Source organism: Oreochromis niloticus, linkage group LG4 (genome assembly GCF_001858045.2).
Source record: "Oreochromis niloticus isolate F11D_XX linkage group LG4, O_niloticus_UMD_NMBU, whole genome shotgun sequence".
Classification (NCBI taxonomy): domain Eukaryota; kingdom Metazoa; phylum Chordata; class Actinopteri; order Cichliformes; family Cichlidae; genus Oreochromis; species Oreochromis niloticus.
Window position 1 is genome coordinate 26,960,997 of NC_031969.2, and position 18,189 is coordinate 26,979,185.

The window sequence follows — 18,189 nt, forward strand, 5'->3', positions numbered from 1 at the left end:
CTAACATGCCAGTCAACACTGAGCATTCAATATATCTATAGCAAAGCCAGTGATAGCTAATATGTTCTCTTAATTTCTAATACGCAAATAGTAGTGTGTGACTGGGGTATGGTGCTCTGTAACTTTAAGAAAACAGTGATTTTCAATTGATCAATTATCTCCTGATGCGCCTTAGGATAAAGAAACACCTTTTAAAATGTGTGTAAACAATATACTCTTTTTGGGTTCTTTTAGTCCCAAAGTTTGAATTTGAAGAGGACCTTTGCATCTTTTGTTCTTTACTCACTGGCCACTTTATTAGATACATCTGTTCAACCGCTCTTTAATGCAGCTATCTAATCAACCAATCGCATGGCAACAACTCAATGTATTTCAGCTTCTAGAAATGGTCAAGTAGATTTGTTGAAGTTCAAATTTATCATCAGAATGGAGAAGAAAAAGTTATTTAAGAGATTTTGAATGTTACTTGGTTGTTGGTGCCAGATAGTCTGGTGTGAGTATTTTAGAAACTGCTGATCTACAGGGATTTTCCCACACAACTGTTTCTAGGGTTTACAGGGAACGGTCCAAAATAAAGAGGAAATATCCAGTGAGCAGCAGTTCTCTGGGTGAAAATGGCTTGTTGATGTCAGAGGTCAGAGGAGAGTGGCGAGACTGCTTCAAGCTGTGTGAAAGGCAACAGCCACTCAAATAACCACTCGTCACAACCAATCTATGCAGAAGAGCAATCATGAATGCACAACACATCAAACCTTGGAAAAACGTTATCTGGTCTGATAAGTCTTGCAACATTTGGATCTTCGGATATTCTGATGGCTGCTTCCAGCACGATAACATGCCATGTTGCAGAGCTCAAATAACTGGTTTCCTTAAATGACAGTGAGTTCACTGTACTCTAACAGCTTCTAGAATCAACAGATCACAATCCAATAGAGCCCCTTTGGGATGTGATGTATAATGGGAGCTTTATATCATGGATGTGCAGCTGACAAATTTGTAGCAACTGTGTGATGCTATGATGTCAATATGGATCAAAATGTTTTCAGGATCTTATTGCATCTGTGCCATGAATAATTAAGGCAGTTCTGAAGGCAAGTGTCTCGGTACTGGCAAAGTGTACCTAATAAAATCAGTTATGAGTGTATATGCAAATGTGTTAATCTACAAAAATACACACCCAGAAAGAGGCATACAGTAGAAGACAATTTTATCCCTAAAGGAATAATCCAAACAAATGTGCTCTCTAGTACTGTTCATTGGACCTCAGTGTTTTAATACTCTTAATATGTGATATGTGGGAGCTACCTGGTTTCCTATTTCAGTTACAAGTAAGGCATTAAATACCTGACTAGGTTTATTCTGTCTAGGTCTTGTATATCAGTGACATAGAGGTGCAGATGATAGTACTGTTTTCTCACAGAAATAAGGTCGGGGTTCAGCCTTTTCCAGGCATTTTCTTGATTTTCTTTGGTCCAAAGACAGATGCTTGTTATGTTAATGGAGTAGTTTTCAAACGGTGTGTTGTTACCAGGGAAAAATGTTGAAGGTTTTCTGAAGGTGGGGCATTAAAAAAACAGTTTGACAACAGAGATGTGAGATAGATAAAGCTCTGAATATTAAGGAAGACTAGAAAAGAAATAGTTAGTTCACATGAATGAAAGTTAAATTCCAAGTATAGGAATGACAAGTAATATAAAATGTGTTTATATACCCAATTTTACTAGTCTTTTAAAGGGTTTGTTTTTGTATTATCACATTATATTAAAAAATTAACACCCAAAACTTGCTCTGTGAAGTACAAACCACAAGCGTATAAATAGGTACCTGCTGTCAAAAAAAAACGATGTGCGACTTTCATGAAAATTAAGGAAGAAAACATTGGGGTTAACTTTAAAGTTTAGCAAGATTTACATGTAAGATAATCGGTAGATTATCCGTAGTAGCAGTTAACGGACTTTAGTTGGATCTAAATGAAGCAGCTAGGGTGCCTTCACACTGGCTGCACCGCAAGCTAAAAAAACCATAATCACTGTTGAAAAATTCTCACATTCATTATTTTATTTTATTTTATTTTTAGATAAAGAACAAAATATTCATTATTCAATCATTTTGAGGAAATATCCCAAAAGCATGCTTTTCCCAAAAAAGCTCTCTCTCGGTCGTACTTTTGCATGACTTTTTGTTTTAACACTCCTCCAGTAGCAGGATATGAACAAGTGCAACAAATAGAGTGAAGAAAGGGAGGTCATCGGGGGACAAAGAGACATCAGAGGGAACAACAACAAGAACTGTGTCTTTGTGTGTGTGTCTGTAGCTTGAAAGAGTTTTATCAGAAAGACATAGAAAAGTTTTGACCCAGAAATGCCTTATTTGTGTGTTTCGTAAAGATCCAGGCCTCAATTTCAACCAGCAGACATGTCAGTGTGTTTTGTTTTGTTTTTGTGTGTGTGTATAAATGCACTTAAATATAGCATTGTCCTTAAAAAATCTGAAAGATCTCTGCTTAATTATCCATTTGATATCATATACTTTTAGTGAAACTGTGCATTGTGATAACTACTTTATTTTTTTCAGTAAGATAAAGTACAGCTCTCTATTTAAAATATACTGTGTACACGTAAACCTGAAAATCCTAAACCACAGATACCCACAGGGAAACTGTCACATGTCAGTCACAGGGCAAGAACATATGCTGTTTTTCTTTCATGGCAGCTTTGGTTCATTCACTGCCTTCCAAGTGACCATTGTCTGATTGTTGTATTGTTTAAGACATGTAGATTTCTATTTATTTTACCAATACGCAGGATGCTGATCCATCTGCTGATCCATCTGCTGATATGTAAAGTACTATTAAGGAGACAAGCCCAAACATAAAGTCATGCTTTGGTGGATTTCTCCTAAACACTTTGCAAGATCTTCTCTTTGCTTTTTTTTTTCCTACTAGAGCATTACTTAAACATGGATTTCTCTGGGATAGCATAATAAAAGACTACTATATTTTGAAAGACGCCCACCTAAGACTGGACCTCATGCTTATCTTGTGAAGCAGAACTTATTAAAAAGACCTTACCATGTAAGTTAATGAACCTTAGTAGTAGGTTAAATATGTTGACGCTTTCAGGACCCAGAGGCAGTTGCCTGCTGCCTGTTGATAATAAGACTTTGCTCTATTATCTTTGCCCCAGTGTCTTCCTTTTCTGTTCCAACAAGCTCAACATTTAACAACCCATCATGAGCCTGACATCTAACATGTGTGTTGTTTTAAATGTGTTATCTGAAACTTGGAAAGTTTTTAAAAACGTACTTTTGCAAATTAGTACATATCTCTTCATTTTACGTCTCTGTCGTGTCGCCATGAGGACGGTGGGCGGGATCTTTGCGCTGATAGGAAGTTGCTCGGATACAGTCAAGATTGGCAGTGCTCCGTCTTCCGGTTCAATCGGCTGTGCGCAGAAGTTGCTAGTTACAGGAGCCATAATGGCGTTTGTAGTCTCCTTGAGCTAGGGCTGTGGATGATATTAAATCCACTAGCATCGCCCTAAATATAGGCCTGGTTGATTTCCAGAGCCATTGATAATAAACTGGAACATCTCCTGCACACGAAAATATTATAATTTCTTATCAATATTGAATTTATAGGGGATAAAACTTACATTAAAGGGAACATGTAAACAGTACCAACCGGGTCAAGTTTTCATTTTGTTGGAGAAACGAGCGTCTTTTAATGAAGGCATTTGCTTGTTTCTGAATGCTAAGACCGTATTCTGTGGAATAAAAACACCTTTACTTAACTTGGCACCGGACAAGGACAGCTTTCACAAAGGGACTTTTTTTCTTTTTTAGGAGTCAGCTCGCTAGCTGCCGAGCTTTAGCTAGCTGTGCTAGCTAAACTGAGACGGAGACGACACCACAATGATCCGATGTTTGGTTGGAGTCTTTTTCATTCGCTGACTAACTGAAAGTACAAACTTCGCAGCACTGGAAAACCAACTTGGCATTTATCTGCTTTGACGAAATATGCTGGCGATCTCAATGGAATGAATTGGCATTGAGGAGAAGTGGACGTAAGCGGCCTGGTGTGTTTATTTTTGTATTTTCTTGTCCTGATTCTGCTTAGTAAGACTTGTTTTGACATTTGGAGTTGCTACTGGTCTCCTGTGAATGAATTGCCTGGATCACCGAGGCCAAGTCGCAGAAGAGGCACCGACGCCGACGTGAGGGATGCCTGGGTCGGACCGACACCATGGGACCAAGAGGAAGCCGGAATCTAGCATCGGTGGTGTGCCACACCAGAACCAGGGCCCGACTCATACCTCTGCGGGAGACATGATGAGCAAGGACGGCAAGGTGCAGTTAAAAACTTCAATGTCCTCCTCTTCTTTAAAACGCAAACGGCATAAATCAACAAAACATAATCGGGAATCCTTGGCGGCACCTGACGATTTTACCCTCGGCGATACGGCGCCTCCTGGTGTCAACACGGTGAAGCCTCTAGTGGAGTACGACGATATTAGCTCCGACTCGGACACCTTCTCGGACCCACCGTCCTCCAGGCCTTTTGAGAGGGGGGGAAATCGACTGGAACCCTCGCCAGACTACGATAGGGATATTGGCGAAGAAGAAGGTAATAGAGAGAGCAGGGGGCACAGACACCCACGAAAAAAGTCCAAGGACACTAACAAAGTTAGAGAATCTGGAAATGGAGAACGTGGGTACAAGAAAAAGAGCAGTAAAGATCGCGAGAAAGTGACTTCTGGAAAGGGCAAGGAGGAGGCCTCGTCAGGCTCCTCATCTAAACGCCAGGTGCCGTCAGAGGGTGACTCCAAACGTGGGGAGCTGATGCTCTCCTCCCAGGCACCGCCTGCAGCCAGTGTAGGTAGCACTACTTCTTCCACATCCTCATCTCGCAGTAAGGAGAGCAGCCGCTCAGGGAAGTCTCGCAAAGACAGGCAACAGCGGAGAGAAGGCCGAGGGGAGGCCAGTCGCAGCTCCTCCCAGAGGAGCCGGACAGATAGAAGCCATCGCAAGTCCTCTAAGAGCCACAAGTCAAGCCCGAAGGGGAAGTCTTCAAGTAGGGGTAGCCCACGGAGAAAGGGCACCAGCTCTGCATTGTCGCCGAGTCCCAGAAGAGGGGCCGGCAGTGAGAGTCCACTGGGCAGTGGGTATGGACATCAGGGGGATGACAGCTACTCTAGACGGAGGGCGGCCCAGCAAAGCCCGAGTCCCTATGGTGATGTGTCTCGTCGTAGCAGGCAGAGATCAGACAGCCCCTACGGCAGCAGACACAGGTCCTCCAGCTTTGAGAGGGACAGCAGCCCTTACTCTAGGAGACGCTCCATGAGCCCCTATGGTAACCGCAGGTCCTCCAGTACGAGCCCCATGTCTCGGTGAGTATATGCTGTAGGTCACCCTTAAAATCTATTGGGAATTATGTTCTAGAGACATTTACTCATTAAGCCACCTTCCATAGAGGTTTTGCATATTTCCAGCACCTTCACTTTGCATGCATTTTAAGTTTGAGGTTAGACAAATATGTTGAACTTGGAGAGGGCTTTTCACTCCAGCTAATCGATCTCTGTATTGAAGTTGAAATTTACCATACATAACAGACAAAAGCTTGAGAGTGAGAAAATTACAGGATGGAGATTGGCAATACGTGTATTTGAAAACAGGGTTTACCTTAAGCTGTCATTTCAATTCAAAAAGAGAAGCTTAGGGCACTACACCCTGGCTCTGTGACCATAAGTATTTGTGTTCATAATTACCTTTGAGCTATAGAGTACATACTTGCCACTGATTTCAGAAAAAGACAGCTGTCTTTAATGAAACCCGGTACTTAGTTTTAGGAGTGCTTCACATTCTTTTATAGAGAAGGTAACAGATTTTTATTTGATGTGCAATATCGTTTTCAAAATTTCACCATTATTTAGCAATGAAATGTTTTTGAAACTGAATAATGTTCTTAATTAATTAGCCCAGTCTATTGCTTTAGACAACAAAAATAGATCCAGTTGGCCATCTTTGAAAGCGTCAGTAGTTTTAGTTTTACTTGTCCCACATGGCTTTGCTTTCATTATAATATGATTAGAGAACATCTTATTTAGCCATGGATCAGCAGTCTGTCTGTCTCAGTTATATCATGCATTCCATTTGGCTCCAATTCTCTGTCTTAATCTATAAATGATCTTAAAAATGTGCTTCTTATTTTAGACGCTCGGGCCGCTCCAGGAGTCGCTCCCCTCTGCACTACTCTTCTTCTCGCCGCTCCTCCTCTCGTTCCCGCGGTAAGAGGCACACCTCCTCTGCTGGAACAGGGAGCATTTCCCACAGTAGCCGGCCAGCTAGCCGCTCTCCTCCTTCGTCACGTCTGCCCCTCAATTCCAGCTTGGGTGCAGAGTTGACCCGCAGGAAGAAGGAACGCCTGGCTGCTGAGGCGGCTGCTCGTGCTAGTGGAGGCGGCTCTCCACTTCCGACAGCTCAAAAAACTTCAAGCTCCTCATCCTCACGGCCTGCTAAAGCTGAAGCTCTACAGCCAGAAAAAGATGCAACAGCAGTAGCAGCATCAGAACCTCAGCCCCCACCAACCCAGCAGTTATCCCATGATGTTCCCAATGCTGATGAGCTGATGACTGCAACTCTAACTTCCTCTTCAAACAACTCTCCTGCACCACCGCCTCCTCCTCCACAGCCCTCTTCTCCAGCGCCACCCAATCCAGCCACACAGGTTCCACCACCACCTCAGGCAGAAACAAATATTCAGCCTCCTACACCCTCAACCGTATCACAGGCTAAATCGCCAGCGTCGGTTCCTGCTCGCAGCCCTGTCCGTCAGACCCCACTCCACAAGACTTCGACTCTTCCTCCCCTGCCTCTACCACCTGCACTGCTGGGAAATGCTCAGGACAGGTGAGGAATCCCTCAACAGGCACACTGCTCAATAAGCTTAGTGCCTACTAATCTGTTGTATGAGGTTACAGCTGTTATACTTGAACTTATACTGTCATTTGTCAGTGACTTGTATGTACATCGGGATGTCTTGAACACACCATTCAAGACATCCCATTTTGGTTTTTCATGAGTCATTTTAACAAAAATTAAGTAATTTCAAGACATAACTTGATATGAAAACTTTTTATGAATAAATGCTATGTTTGCACTTTGGTGTTTTAAATATGTCAATTACCATCCTACAAAAAACAAAAATGGCTCACTGTTAGATGAAAGTGAATTTTAATTTTCCTCTTTAGTTTAAGTCGTGGTATGTACACTTTATTGTAACTAGTTCTAATCTGAATGTGTGTTAGTTGTTACATCGGCATGAAAACAGTGCATAAAATGTGTTCCTGGTTTTGTCTTAAACTTTAAAAAAAAATAATCTTGCTCTATCAGCCCAAAGAAATCCACTCCTCCCCAGAGGCCATCAAGAAAGGACAAAGAAGGTCGCAACCGCCCTTCTATCATTGACCTGCCTTTACCGCCCACCTTGCTTGGAGGGGACTCTTCACCCCCACAGTTACCTGTCCGCCAGCCTCCTCTCTTACCCCAGACAGCCCTTAAGAAGAGACCAAAGTCAGCATTCTTCTTTTATACTCACCCACTTAAAGTTTTCCTTTCATGAATCACACATGACGTCTTAGCTCCTTTTCTTGTTTGTGCTTTCCAGGATTTGTTGCCCGCGATATGGCGAGCGCAAACATACCCAAAGTGACTGGGGCAAACGGTGTGTAGATAAATTTGATATAATTGGCATCATAGGGGAAGGCACCTATGGGCAAGTGTACAAGGCTAAGGACAAAGACACTGGTAAGTGAAATCCATTTACTACTATGTTTTCCTTAAAAAAACAAATAAGATAAAAAATAAAAAGAGTGGCTCTCTAAAATCCATGTGTGTTCACCAAATATGCTAGGTGAACTGGTGGCTTTGAAGAAAGTGCGTTTGGACAATGAAAAAGAGGGCTTCCCCATCACAGCTATCAGAGAGATTAAGATCTTGCGGCAGCTCAAACACCGTAGTGTTGTCAACATGAAGGAAATCGTCACTGACAAGCAGGATGCACTTGACTTTAAAAAGGATAAAGGTAAGGGGGGGCAAAAAAAAACCTTGCTGTTTTTGTTCATGTGGGGTACAAGTAGGTAAGAAGTGATGATAAGTTAGGGAGTGTTTGTTTTAAATGCAGGGAGAAAACTTTGCAGTTCTGAGAAGGCATCCCCTTAGAAAGATCTTGGTTTTAGTGTCATTAATTAAATGGTGATGTCACAGAGATACAATGCAATACAGAGATTGTATTGCTAAACTTATTTATTAATGAGTTTAGCAATACTTTTTTACTTCGTATCTAGAATTACACTGGGTTTTTATCAGTCATGCGATCGAGGTAGGTATATCCACGATTTTCACTGCTTGAATAGAGTATGTCATTCAATGTAGGAGGTAACCTAGAGACAGCTTAAGTTTGCTGTAGTCATCCTTGCAAATGGTATTGCGATAAAAATGGTTTTATGATTACTGGTGAATGATGCCTTTAGTTTTAGTAAACTGGTTGTAAAGTAGTTGAGGGCAAATTAACCAAGTGTATAAATAGTTATAGGGCTGTGCTGGTTACACACTTTTCATGAACACTAAACAACCGAACCCCAAGAAGCCATTTAAATGGTGTATAGATTCCACCTAATTGGCAGACTACAGGCATGTGCCAGGAAAGTAATGGTGGGCACTCTATATGAAACCGGATGTGCAGCACTTCTGTTTGTCACTGAAATATGTTTTAGCAGCTGTGACAGCACTGACGGAGTCAGACCTGAAACTGCAACATGTCTGAAAACGTGCATACACATACTTCAGGGCAGCAGATAATGACACAAAAAATTAGAGCAGAAAATTATAAGAAAAGGTGATGCTCATAGAATACACTTTTTTTTTTTTTTTTATACAAAAGTACATTATTTATTGTTGTTTCTATGACAAGTTATATATTTATGGTTGTTTGGGTTCTCTCCCTTCACTTAGTGGGGCTAGGTTAATTTGTGTGAATGTGAGTGTGAATCATTCTATGTCTGTTTTGGCCCTGTGACCGGCTGGGGACCTATCCAGGGTGTACCCAGCCTCTCTGTAACACTGAATTGTATAAGTGGAAGCGAAACCGCTACTATTGTGGAAAAAAAGTGTTTGTGACATTTGAAATTGTTAAGATAAAACATAATTTAGAGCGAAAGAAATAAAAACTGAAAAACTAGAACTGATCTAATGACCACATCTGGTTGCGTTCTCTGTAGTCACTGTTAACTTGAACAGCTCTTTAATGTTTCAATCCAGAGAGAAGTGTGCTGGTAGAGTTTTCTGGGCTGTATGAATGTTAAATTGCATTGTAGCTGGCAATGCAGTTGTGTACATTTCAGCTCAGTAACTTCACTTTTAAAGAAGCATGGTTAAATTTACCTGAGTACCTATTAACCGTTTACCACATGTCCACTTATGTGAACCCACAGACGTGTGTGTGCATGTATTTTTGTTTAAAACATCTGAATACATCTTTGCTGTGTTTTTAGGAGCTTTTTACCTGGTGTTTGAGTACATGGACCATGATCTGATGGGCCTGCTGGAGTCAGGCCTGGTCCAGTTCTCCCATGAGCACATCCGCAGCTTCATGCGTCAGCTGATGGAGGGCCTGGACTACTGCCACAAAAACAACTTCCTGCACAGAGACATCAAATGCTCCAACATACTGCTAAATAACAAGTGAGTAAAGTATTGTTGTGTCCTGTGTGCAGACAATTGCAGTAAAATGCTGTAGCAGCTAGGCTGTTTCTAGTCACAAGTGTTTCAGTAGTAATTAGTGACATGTGAATTTTAAGATTTATCTACTTTTTTTTTTTCTTATTCACCCATGTAAACAAACACTAAGAAATGTAATATTCACACCTTTAAATGTATCCACATTCCTTAAATACTATCAAACGATTGCTATAATTTGTCAGGCAGAAAGGGTTCAAAAGTGTGTCAGCAGGAAAGCTAATTACAAAGTAACTAAATTAATTGGATGCTTCAAATAACCTTAGTGGAGTACATCAACTTCCCACAGATGGTTGCTTAGTACAGTTGAACATCCAATGTGCAACCAAGGTGCATGAAAAAAACTGAGCTTAAATGAGCTGTCAAGAATTAAGAAAATGTGAGTTTTTCTGGGAAGTGGAGGATTTAAAAACCACATTGCATGAAGTTATTGCCCTACTACTGAACAGCTGACTTCAAATAGACATTAGAAGTGGAACATTTGCACCTGAGCGCTACCAAATTTGACCAATAATATTTGGTGTTTCTTTAAGAGCAGTGTGTATTTTACAGTATCATTTGATACTTACAGTGAAGACACTTTGTTGAGTTGTGTTTTAGGATTAGATACACTAAGATTCAGTAGTTAGCAATGCTTTTTTTGGTTTTGTTTTTTTAATGTTATCTGTGGTTTTTTTGTGCAGAGGTCAGATCAAACTGGCTGACTTTGGTTTGGCTCGTCTTTACAATTCAGAGGAAAGGTAAGAGGAGAGGGTTGTATATACCTGATCTGCTTAATTCCATTTAGTGATTATAGACATTATAGTGTTTAAGTTGCTGAATGAAAGCATGTTTAATTATTATTTTTTAATTTACAATGTCTGTCCACAAGATGGAGCTGTGTCTCAGGAATAATACAGTTACTTGGAGCTAAAATGATTCTGATTTGTCACTGGGGGACATGTGTCTGGTATGACTGTGCTGACTCCCATCTCATCTCTCTTTCCTTGCTCCCAGCCGGCCATACACTAATAAAGTAATCACACTATGGTATCGTCCCCCTGAGCTTCTGCTGGGAGAGGAGAGATATTCTCCAGCCATTGATGTTTGGAGTTGTGGGTGAGTACAACAGTTATCTTAGTACTTCTGTCTGTCAAATCACATGGTCTTCAAGTGTATGAATTATTTTTCAGATGAATAATTGGGTAACAACAGATTACACTGTTGTTTTTATGTAGATTAGGATAAATTTTTGGGGGGAGTCTCAGCCTTTGCTTCAGGTTAGTCACATAACACCCCTGACTTGCCTAGGGTGCATAATTGCAGGTTAAAGCTTCCCACCCATCAGGGTTCACTGTACCAAAATAGAGTCCTATTTTCCCGTTCACCTTGGCTCAACCCACAAACTACTCTAAAATGGCATATTTGTGCTAGACTTGTGTTATCCTTGCTTTGTCCTTCATTACAAGTCATTTTCACTCAATTTCTTCAAAAATGGTTTATGTAGATCATTTGGACAGCTGCTGTAGTCTTTTTTTAATTATTATTATATTACAGCAGTGTCTAATCTCACATATTTTACCTGTCCGCTGTCTGGTAGTTATTAACTTTTTTCTTAATGGTGGTTGGTAGATGTATTTAAGTATTTATTTCTGCAGTGTAAGCAGATGTGTTGGGAACATTTTGAGAAGATCTTTACAATGTACTCTTTACCTTTGGTGACTAATAGGCAAATTTCTCTTTAGATATGTGTCATATTCCTTAATCTTCAATTGTTTTATAGCTTTTTATGGAAATAATTTGTCTTATTTTGCAGCAAGCCTAAAGGTATTACTATATTTAATTAGAATCATCACACTTGGTTATAAACATTCAAAAATCTTTCACCTTTTGTCATGCAAATCTAAATCAACCTTATCTACAGTCTGAGAGTCTTTCCTTGTGAATACTTTTAGAGTTTTACCTTGTTGGAATAAAAGGGCCTACATTCATCACATTTCACAGGCCTATTTGACCAAGATTTTGCCAGACAATTACTCTTTAAGTACTTTTTAAAAGCTGTTTTAAACTTTACATTATATACATGCAATACCTTTTCTTACTTGTCGTGGCTCAGGTGTATTCTTGGAGAGCTCTTTACGAAGAAGCCCATCTTCCAGGCTAACCAGGAACTTCTGCAACTAGAGCTGATCAGGTAGACTGCCTGCCACAAATAAATTGCAAGTAATAATTTCTGATTTAATTATCAAGATTATTAACCCTTTCCTTTGTCTCAGCCGACTGTGTGGGAGTCCCTGTCCGGCCGTTTGGCCTGATGTCATTAAACTTCCATTGTTCAACACAATGAAACCCAAGAAGCAGTACAGACGGCGACTACGGGAGGAGTTTGCACAGTATGTACTCAAAGTGCACTTACCTAAGGCAGCTGTGATCAACTCTGTCTGGTTCTAGAGGAATAATATTTCTTCTCCTCAACATAGTTTACCTACTCCTGCCCTGGACTTACTGGACCGAATGCTGACCCTTGACCCTGCACGCCGTTGCACATCAGAGCAAGCTCTCTTCAGTGACTTCCTGCATGATGTTGAGCCCAACAGGATGCCACCACCAGAGTTAGTAGCTCCCAACCTCTCCAAATTAACACAATGACAGTATTGGATGGAGCACGTGAAAAATAACACTCGGACATTATCTGTATCAGAATACAATTATTGCCTATTTAGGTCAATCTTTTCATTTTAGTTTTATTTGGTTAATAAAATGTATATTTTAAATTTGTACAATTTCTTTTGTCTTTTTTAGCCTTCCTCATCATCAAGACTGTCACGAGTTGTGGAGTAAGAAGAGAAGGCGTGCACGTCAGAGTGGGGTTGTCGAGGATGTGCCTGTGCCCAAAGTGCCCCGTAAAGATGTGACAGGGACCTCCAGTGGAGAGAACCCTCGTCCCCCAAGCAGCCCCACTGGAGCTCCACCACCTCCCCCAGGAAAACCACCCTCCACAACCAACATAGAGAGTGAGTTCTCAGGTAACAGATACTAAGTATTTTACCTTTTTTGAAAAAAGTTTCTGTATTGTGGAAAAACAAAATTCTATAAGAATTTATTATTATTTTTTTAAATGTATTTGATTGTTATGTCTTTATTAGACTGGCACTGAATTCTAGTCGCATGCATGTGTGTGTTCAGGCCTGGCATCGGCTGCAGAGCAGTTGAATCAGACAGAGCTGGCAGTGCTGCTAAACCTTCTCCAGGGACAGGCAGACGCCTTGCCCCAGGTTGCTCAGCTCCTCAACCTCCCCAATCCAGAGACTCTCAGCCAGTTGTTGTCTGCTGTTAGTGAGGCCTCTGACCACCAGGGGGCACCAGAGGACCAGACCCAGGCAGCTTCCAGGTCTCAGCCCCCAGAGCCGCCTCCTGAACCCCAAGAGATCTCACCGACATCTGGAGATCCGCCACTCAGCCAGGAAGACCAGGCCAAGCTGCTGGCTCTCCTTTTGGGCCAAATTATAAAGCCACAAACCGAGGAGCAAGGCGATGAAAGTAATGGCGTTCAGTCAGAGGAGGCACTAACGCGCGGTTCGTCCGCTTCTACTACTGATTGCAAGGGCAAGTCTGGGTTTAGCCTATAGAGTGTGAAACAGAAAAGGTACCAGGGTCAGTTGGAAATCATAAGAGTGGAAAGAGCCAGGCAAGGAACAAACAGAAGCTGACTATATACTGTATCAAATTACTTTGATTTTAGGATACTTAATAAAATTTGCAAATAGGGCTATTAGACCGATATTACACCCGCCCCTTCTTTTATTCATGACATACGAGTGACACACATTCAACATCTTCCCCTATAAACACCTGTACTATTAAAAAAAAGTGCAAAAGAAAACCCTGGCAAATTGTCTTTTCAGCGTTTGCTGTCCTGTGACCCTGATAACCAGGTAAAGGTTTGTTGCACACGGATATCACTGGTTCATCACTGGTGTACTCAATAAACCAGAAGAAAGTACGGTGTTATTCATTTGAGTAAAAAGGCTCACACTGTGATGTTCCCTCAATTTTCCCTCTTTCTTGTTTCTTTATCACAGTCTTTGTTTCTCTCTGTCCCATTTCCACATGTGTTTTTTCTTCCTCGCTTCATTTTCATTATAAAGCAGGTGTCATGGATTCTTCACAGAGAGCGATGTTGCTTTAAACAGTCTGTAATGTCAGCCTTTTTATGAAGAAAGTCTAATAAATTATCAAGTGAAAATAAATGTTTTGAATCTTTAGATGTCACCTGCATGTGTTTCTTTTAACCTTGGTTTTTGTCACTTTTTTTTTGTTAACTGTTCACTCTGGGTCACGTTTTTCTTAAAATGTGATTAGGAAGTTGAATAACACTGATTATGCTGCTGACACTGAATGGTGAACCTTTAAAAGCATTTGAAAACCTTACATCCCTGGTCCACCTTGCACTTCAGTAGATTCAAAAGAATAGACAGTGCTGCTTTAGTAGTCTTACTCGCCCTTTAAAAGTACTTGAAATTCTCCTGCTTAAGTCACCTTTTCTGTTCATCCAACTGCACATCCCCCTTGTAATGTTTTCCCACCTAGTTCCCACATTTTTTCTGTGATTTAGGGGGGGGTGTTTGGAAGTGTGGGCCTGCATCTGTTGTGCAAGTGTTAATCTGTTATTGGGTAGTGCATTAAAAGACATTAATGTTTCTCTGTTTAATAAACATCTAAATGGTAATGACTAGTTATTTAAAAATAGAAAAAATACTTATTTTATTTTTACCTACCTATAACCATTCACTTGAGTAGGTAAATGGTTATGTGTTTCATGTGGCAGATGTAAAAAAACATTTTTTTTCTCTAATTGTTTTTAGTGATGTTGTATAGCATCTACATTAGGTTCACAAAGTTATTTGGTACCAAAAACACAGACTGTTGTAAAGACTGTTCCTACCACTGCAGCACGGTTCCCTAATTGTAGTTACTTAGTGTGATGATTCACTTAAAGTGCTCTGCCCTCCCTCTTGTGGTGAAGGTAGGAATGTCAACGTTGTGTAACTCCGTGACAGGCTCATTTGAAATGCAGTATTACTGTCTTTAAATGCAGGTTGGGAGTATAAGAGGAAAAAGAAAGCTTATTAGTGGGTGTGTAGCTAGTATATAGGTTTAACTTAAATATGCCTTATTAGACTTCACGTCTAATGTGCTGTGTTCTGTTCTGTTTGGCCCCTTCAGATGGTGCAGTGACAAAAAGAAAAAAGCTTGGGGCCAACCAGGGGCCTTCAACTGTTGAGCAACGTCCACCCTCTCCACCAGGTCCACCTCCATCAACTCTTGGAAACTCCCAGCAGGCTGCGCCAGAAACGCAACCCAGCCAGGACATCAGCCCTGCTGTAGCAGCCGCCTTGCTCCAGCTCATCTCTCAGCAGGACTCGGAATGTGGTGCCTCACAGCGCAGCAACGATCCTTCTCCTACTGTGGATGCTCTTGCCCACAGACAGTGCCCTCCACCATGGGTTGCAAGCTCTCCACCTAAACCTTCAGCTGCAGCTGAAGCCCCAGCAGGACTCGCGACTGCTGCTCCTACCACTGCAGCACAGTTTCCCAAAGACCAGGACCTCCGCTTTTCCCATGGAGCTGCCCGCTGACCCTCAGTCCCCCGTCGAGATCAACCTGGGTATCGTGGGACTGGTCCAGCAATCCTGGCCTATAGGGAAATGCAGAGGGACACCTACAGAGTATGACTCACTGGAACCTGTGCAGGTAGTGAAAGTTGGATCAAAGATTTTGATAATGAATGCCTGAATGAAAGAGATCTGGGGTATTTTTAGAAGTGGTCATGAATATCTCTGCCTGCAGAATGAGCTGTCATGTGGTGTTATGGTTGGAGTATCTCAGCAGGTTAGTCTGACTTTCAGCGGTTATGGATACTCTCCATCTGCAAACCCTTTCTCTCTCCTCTACACTGAAGGGTCTGGTGTCGAATGAAGTGTAGCTTCCAAATTGAGTGTTACACCGCTGACAAGCAACTTTGAAAACAAATACAATATCTTTTTTTTGCCCTAGAACAAATGATTGTCATGTGCACAGCAGTGCCCCCCTTCTAACAGGATTACCAGTGTTTTGGAGAATGAAGTAATTATGCTCCACCCTGACAGTCTGATAGATTTGTTGAAGTTAATTGTTGCATAAGGGTACATTTAAGGAAATGACCTCAGAAGATCTGACTTTTTCTGTTCATATTCGAGCTCCCCTCTTCTCATCTTTGTGCCTCCACTCTGACCCCGGCGACCCTTGATTGATCTTGGCCTAGTGTGAAAATGTGGGCTAAGTTTCTGCTTTGAATGGCACCGGTGTACAGGTTACTTGGATGACGCACTCGTGTCATCACCTAAAATTAACTCTGCTCACTTTAAGGTATCGCTTCTTTACATACAGCAGATCTTTGTGTCGTAACAAGCCTGTAGTGCTCATGTTCCTGTCTCAAACATGGAATAAACTGCATTTTGATGAACTGCTCCATAATGCACATACTCTTCTGCTAAATGAATGCAAAGCTAGAAACATACAGAAACACATTTTCCCAGCTTCTTCTAGTAGGCTTTGAAAGCCTCGTTGCATACGTCTGCTCCTCACCTACCTGCCAAGAAAAGCTTTTTTCGTTTTTCCCCTCATTTTTTTGTGTAGTTACTTTTTACATAAAGAAAATGATAAAATGCCTAAATAATGGTCCATTGTTCTGTTTCCATTTTTTTGCTTTGGAAAAAGAAAGAAAGGAAAAATGGTTTCATGTGTCTGTAAAAAAAAATTTTGTAATGTGTTTTTTTTTTTTTTTTTTTTTTTTTTCCCTCTTGGTTCAGTTTATTAAAGGAAGTTATGCGACCAGATGAACTGTCTCTTCTGCCGTTTCTGGATGTTTCTGTGTAAAGCGGCCACTAGATGGTAGGCATCAACGCATGCTACCACTCAGTTTACAGGAAGTCCACACAGTCGGGTTTCTCGGAAGACTGAAACTCAAGAACTGCAATGTGGAGCAAGTTGCGTACCGGGCTATAATTATTAATTATTAATCTGATCTTGTGGTAGGTAAATTCCAAACACTGTTTTGATTTAAAAACAAATCAACTAAGGAATGATATTTATCTCACAAACCACAACTTAAAGATACAAACAATTTAATAAGTAAGCAAGAAAATATGCATAATTCCATGTAAAGGATTTACCAAACTTTGAGATTTTGGAGCATGTGCATTCCAGTGTGTTAGACAGGTTCACGAAAATGGCCCAAATATTTCACCCTTATTTGTAACGTGCCATCTTCCTATGTCCTTTTGTCCTCTTTCCCTTTTAGCAAACATGCCATAATCTGTTCACTATCATTTCTGAAGGGAATCAGTGTTTAGGTTTGGTCATAGCTCTGGTTAAGCATAACCTGAGAATATTTTATATAAATATTTTTATAGTTTCATCATAATGAGCAAAAAAACACCCAACCAACCAAAAGAAGTGAGTAGCTATAATGCACACAAAACATATTTGTAGGGCTGCCTATGCTGAAAACATTTATATATATTGATTCCTTCACTACTAGGGTTGATCTCTTTATGGAGATCCTGACAGGCTCATAAAATGTAGATTGGCAACGAGAGAACTATGCAAGGTTCATACAGGCTGCCTGTGTGTTTGTGCACGTGTGAGTTTTTGCGCGTGCTGGATTGGCTTCATGCATACCCCAGACCAGTTCCTCACTTGGCAGGCTTACAGAGCCGCTTACCCCTCTGGCCCACCAAGCAGCTGAGCCCTCTGGGTGAGAGATCCTTTCAGAGTGGAGGCAGTGGGAGGCTCACCTGCCCTCTAGCACAGGCCCAGTGTGAGTGAGATGAGACGGTGCTGTGTGTGCGTGCATGTTTCTGTCTGATGCCTTTGCCCACCGGGACTCCAAATAATAGTGAATGTGCCCGCAGGGAGTTTCCACAGGAGAAGTAGTGGGCAATGCCAGTGCCAAGTCACAGAGACTAGACGAATAAATCAGGACTGAGGAGTGATGAGAGGGAGGTGCATGAGGCTGTGCCATCAATCAGAAAGGCACCTTATGGGGAATGCCCATAAATGTGCCATGCTGCCAGTCTGAAGCACGTACTCGCGATGGCAGAGACAGGCGACGGTGGTGCTCAAAATGGAGCCTCCATTTTGGATGCCGGCACTTCACTGTCAGCTGCAGGGATTTTGGTGGACTTCCAGACAAGCAGTGAATTGACTGACAGTATATTTCAGTCAGTTCACGCCAAATTATATTCATGAAATGTGATTTTTTTTTTCTTTTTCCTGTCACTGCTGGGCTTAATGTTCTCAGCCTTGTGTGAGCTGATTGATAGATTATTTGAAATCTAGTTTATTTTAAACATAATCTGATCAATTAGACACCCT

General features: G+C 41.3%; 1 protein-coding gene across 4 annotated transcripts; it reads left to right on the forward strand.

Moving 5' to 3' along the window:
* The first annotated feature begins 2,858 nt into the window (after positions 1-2,858).
* cdk12 (cyclin dependent kinase 12) lies at positions 2,859-16,397 on the forward strand. Of its 4 annotated transcripts, none has more exons than XM_013269633.3 (14): positions 2,859-5,387; positions 6,211-6,906; positions 7,390-7,569; positions 7,664-7,803; positions 7,910-8,080; positions 9,549-9,738; positions 10,476-10,532; positions 10,789-10,890; positions 11,888-11,965; positions 12,048-12,164; positions 12,252-12,383; positions 12,574-12,785; positions 12,958-13,377; positions 14,998-16,397. In XM_013269633.3, exons 1-14 carry the CDS (start codon positions 4,222-4,224, stop codon positions 15,408-15,410), a joined length of 4,074 nt encoding a protein of 1,357 aa, XP_013125087.1. In that variant the 5' UTR covers positions 2,859-4,221; the 3' UTR covers positions 15,411-16,397. The 4 variants fall into 4 exon arrangements, with proteins under 4 accessions (XP_013125087.1, XP_013125086.1, XP_013125089.1 ...); XM_013269632.3 differs by having other exon boundaries at positions 2,877-5,387; positions 12,574-12,797; XM_013269635.3 differs by having other exon boundaries at positions 2,878-5,387; positions 12,574-12,797; positions 12,958-13,311.
* Positions 16,398-18,189: the final 1,792 nt, after the last annotated feature.

What these genes read in the sequence shown, in the direction of transcription:
- cdk12 (XM_013269632.3), top strand. Translation starts at nt 4,222, where the DNA reads ATGCCTGGGTCGGACCGACACCATGGGACCAAGAGGAAGCCGGAATCT. An exon ending in CTGGGAAATGCTCAGGACAG is followed by an intron (nt 6,907 to 7,389) that starts GTGAGGAATCCC and finishes TTGCTCTATCAG; the next exon opens with CCCAAAGAAATCCACTCCTC. An exon ending in TGACTTTAAAAAGGATAAAG is followed by an intron (nt 8,081 to 9,548) that starts GTAAGGGGGGGC and finishes CTGTGTTTTTAG; the next exon opens with GAGCTTTTTACCTGGTGTTT.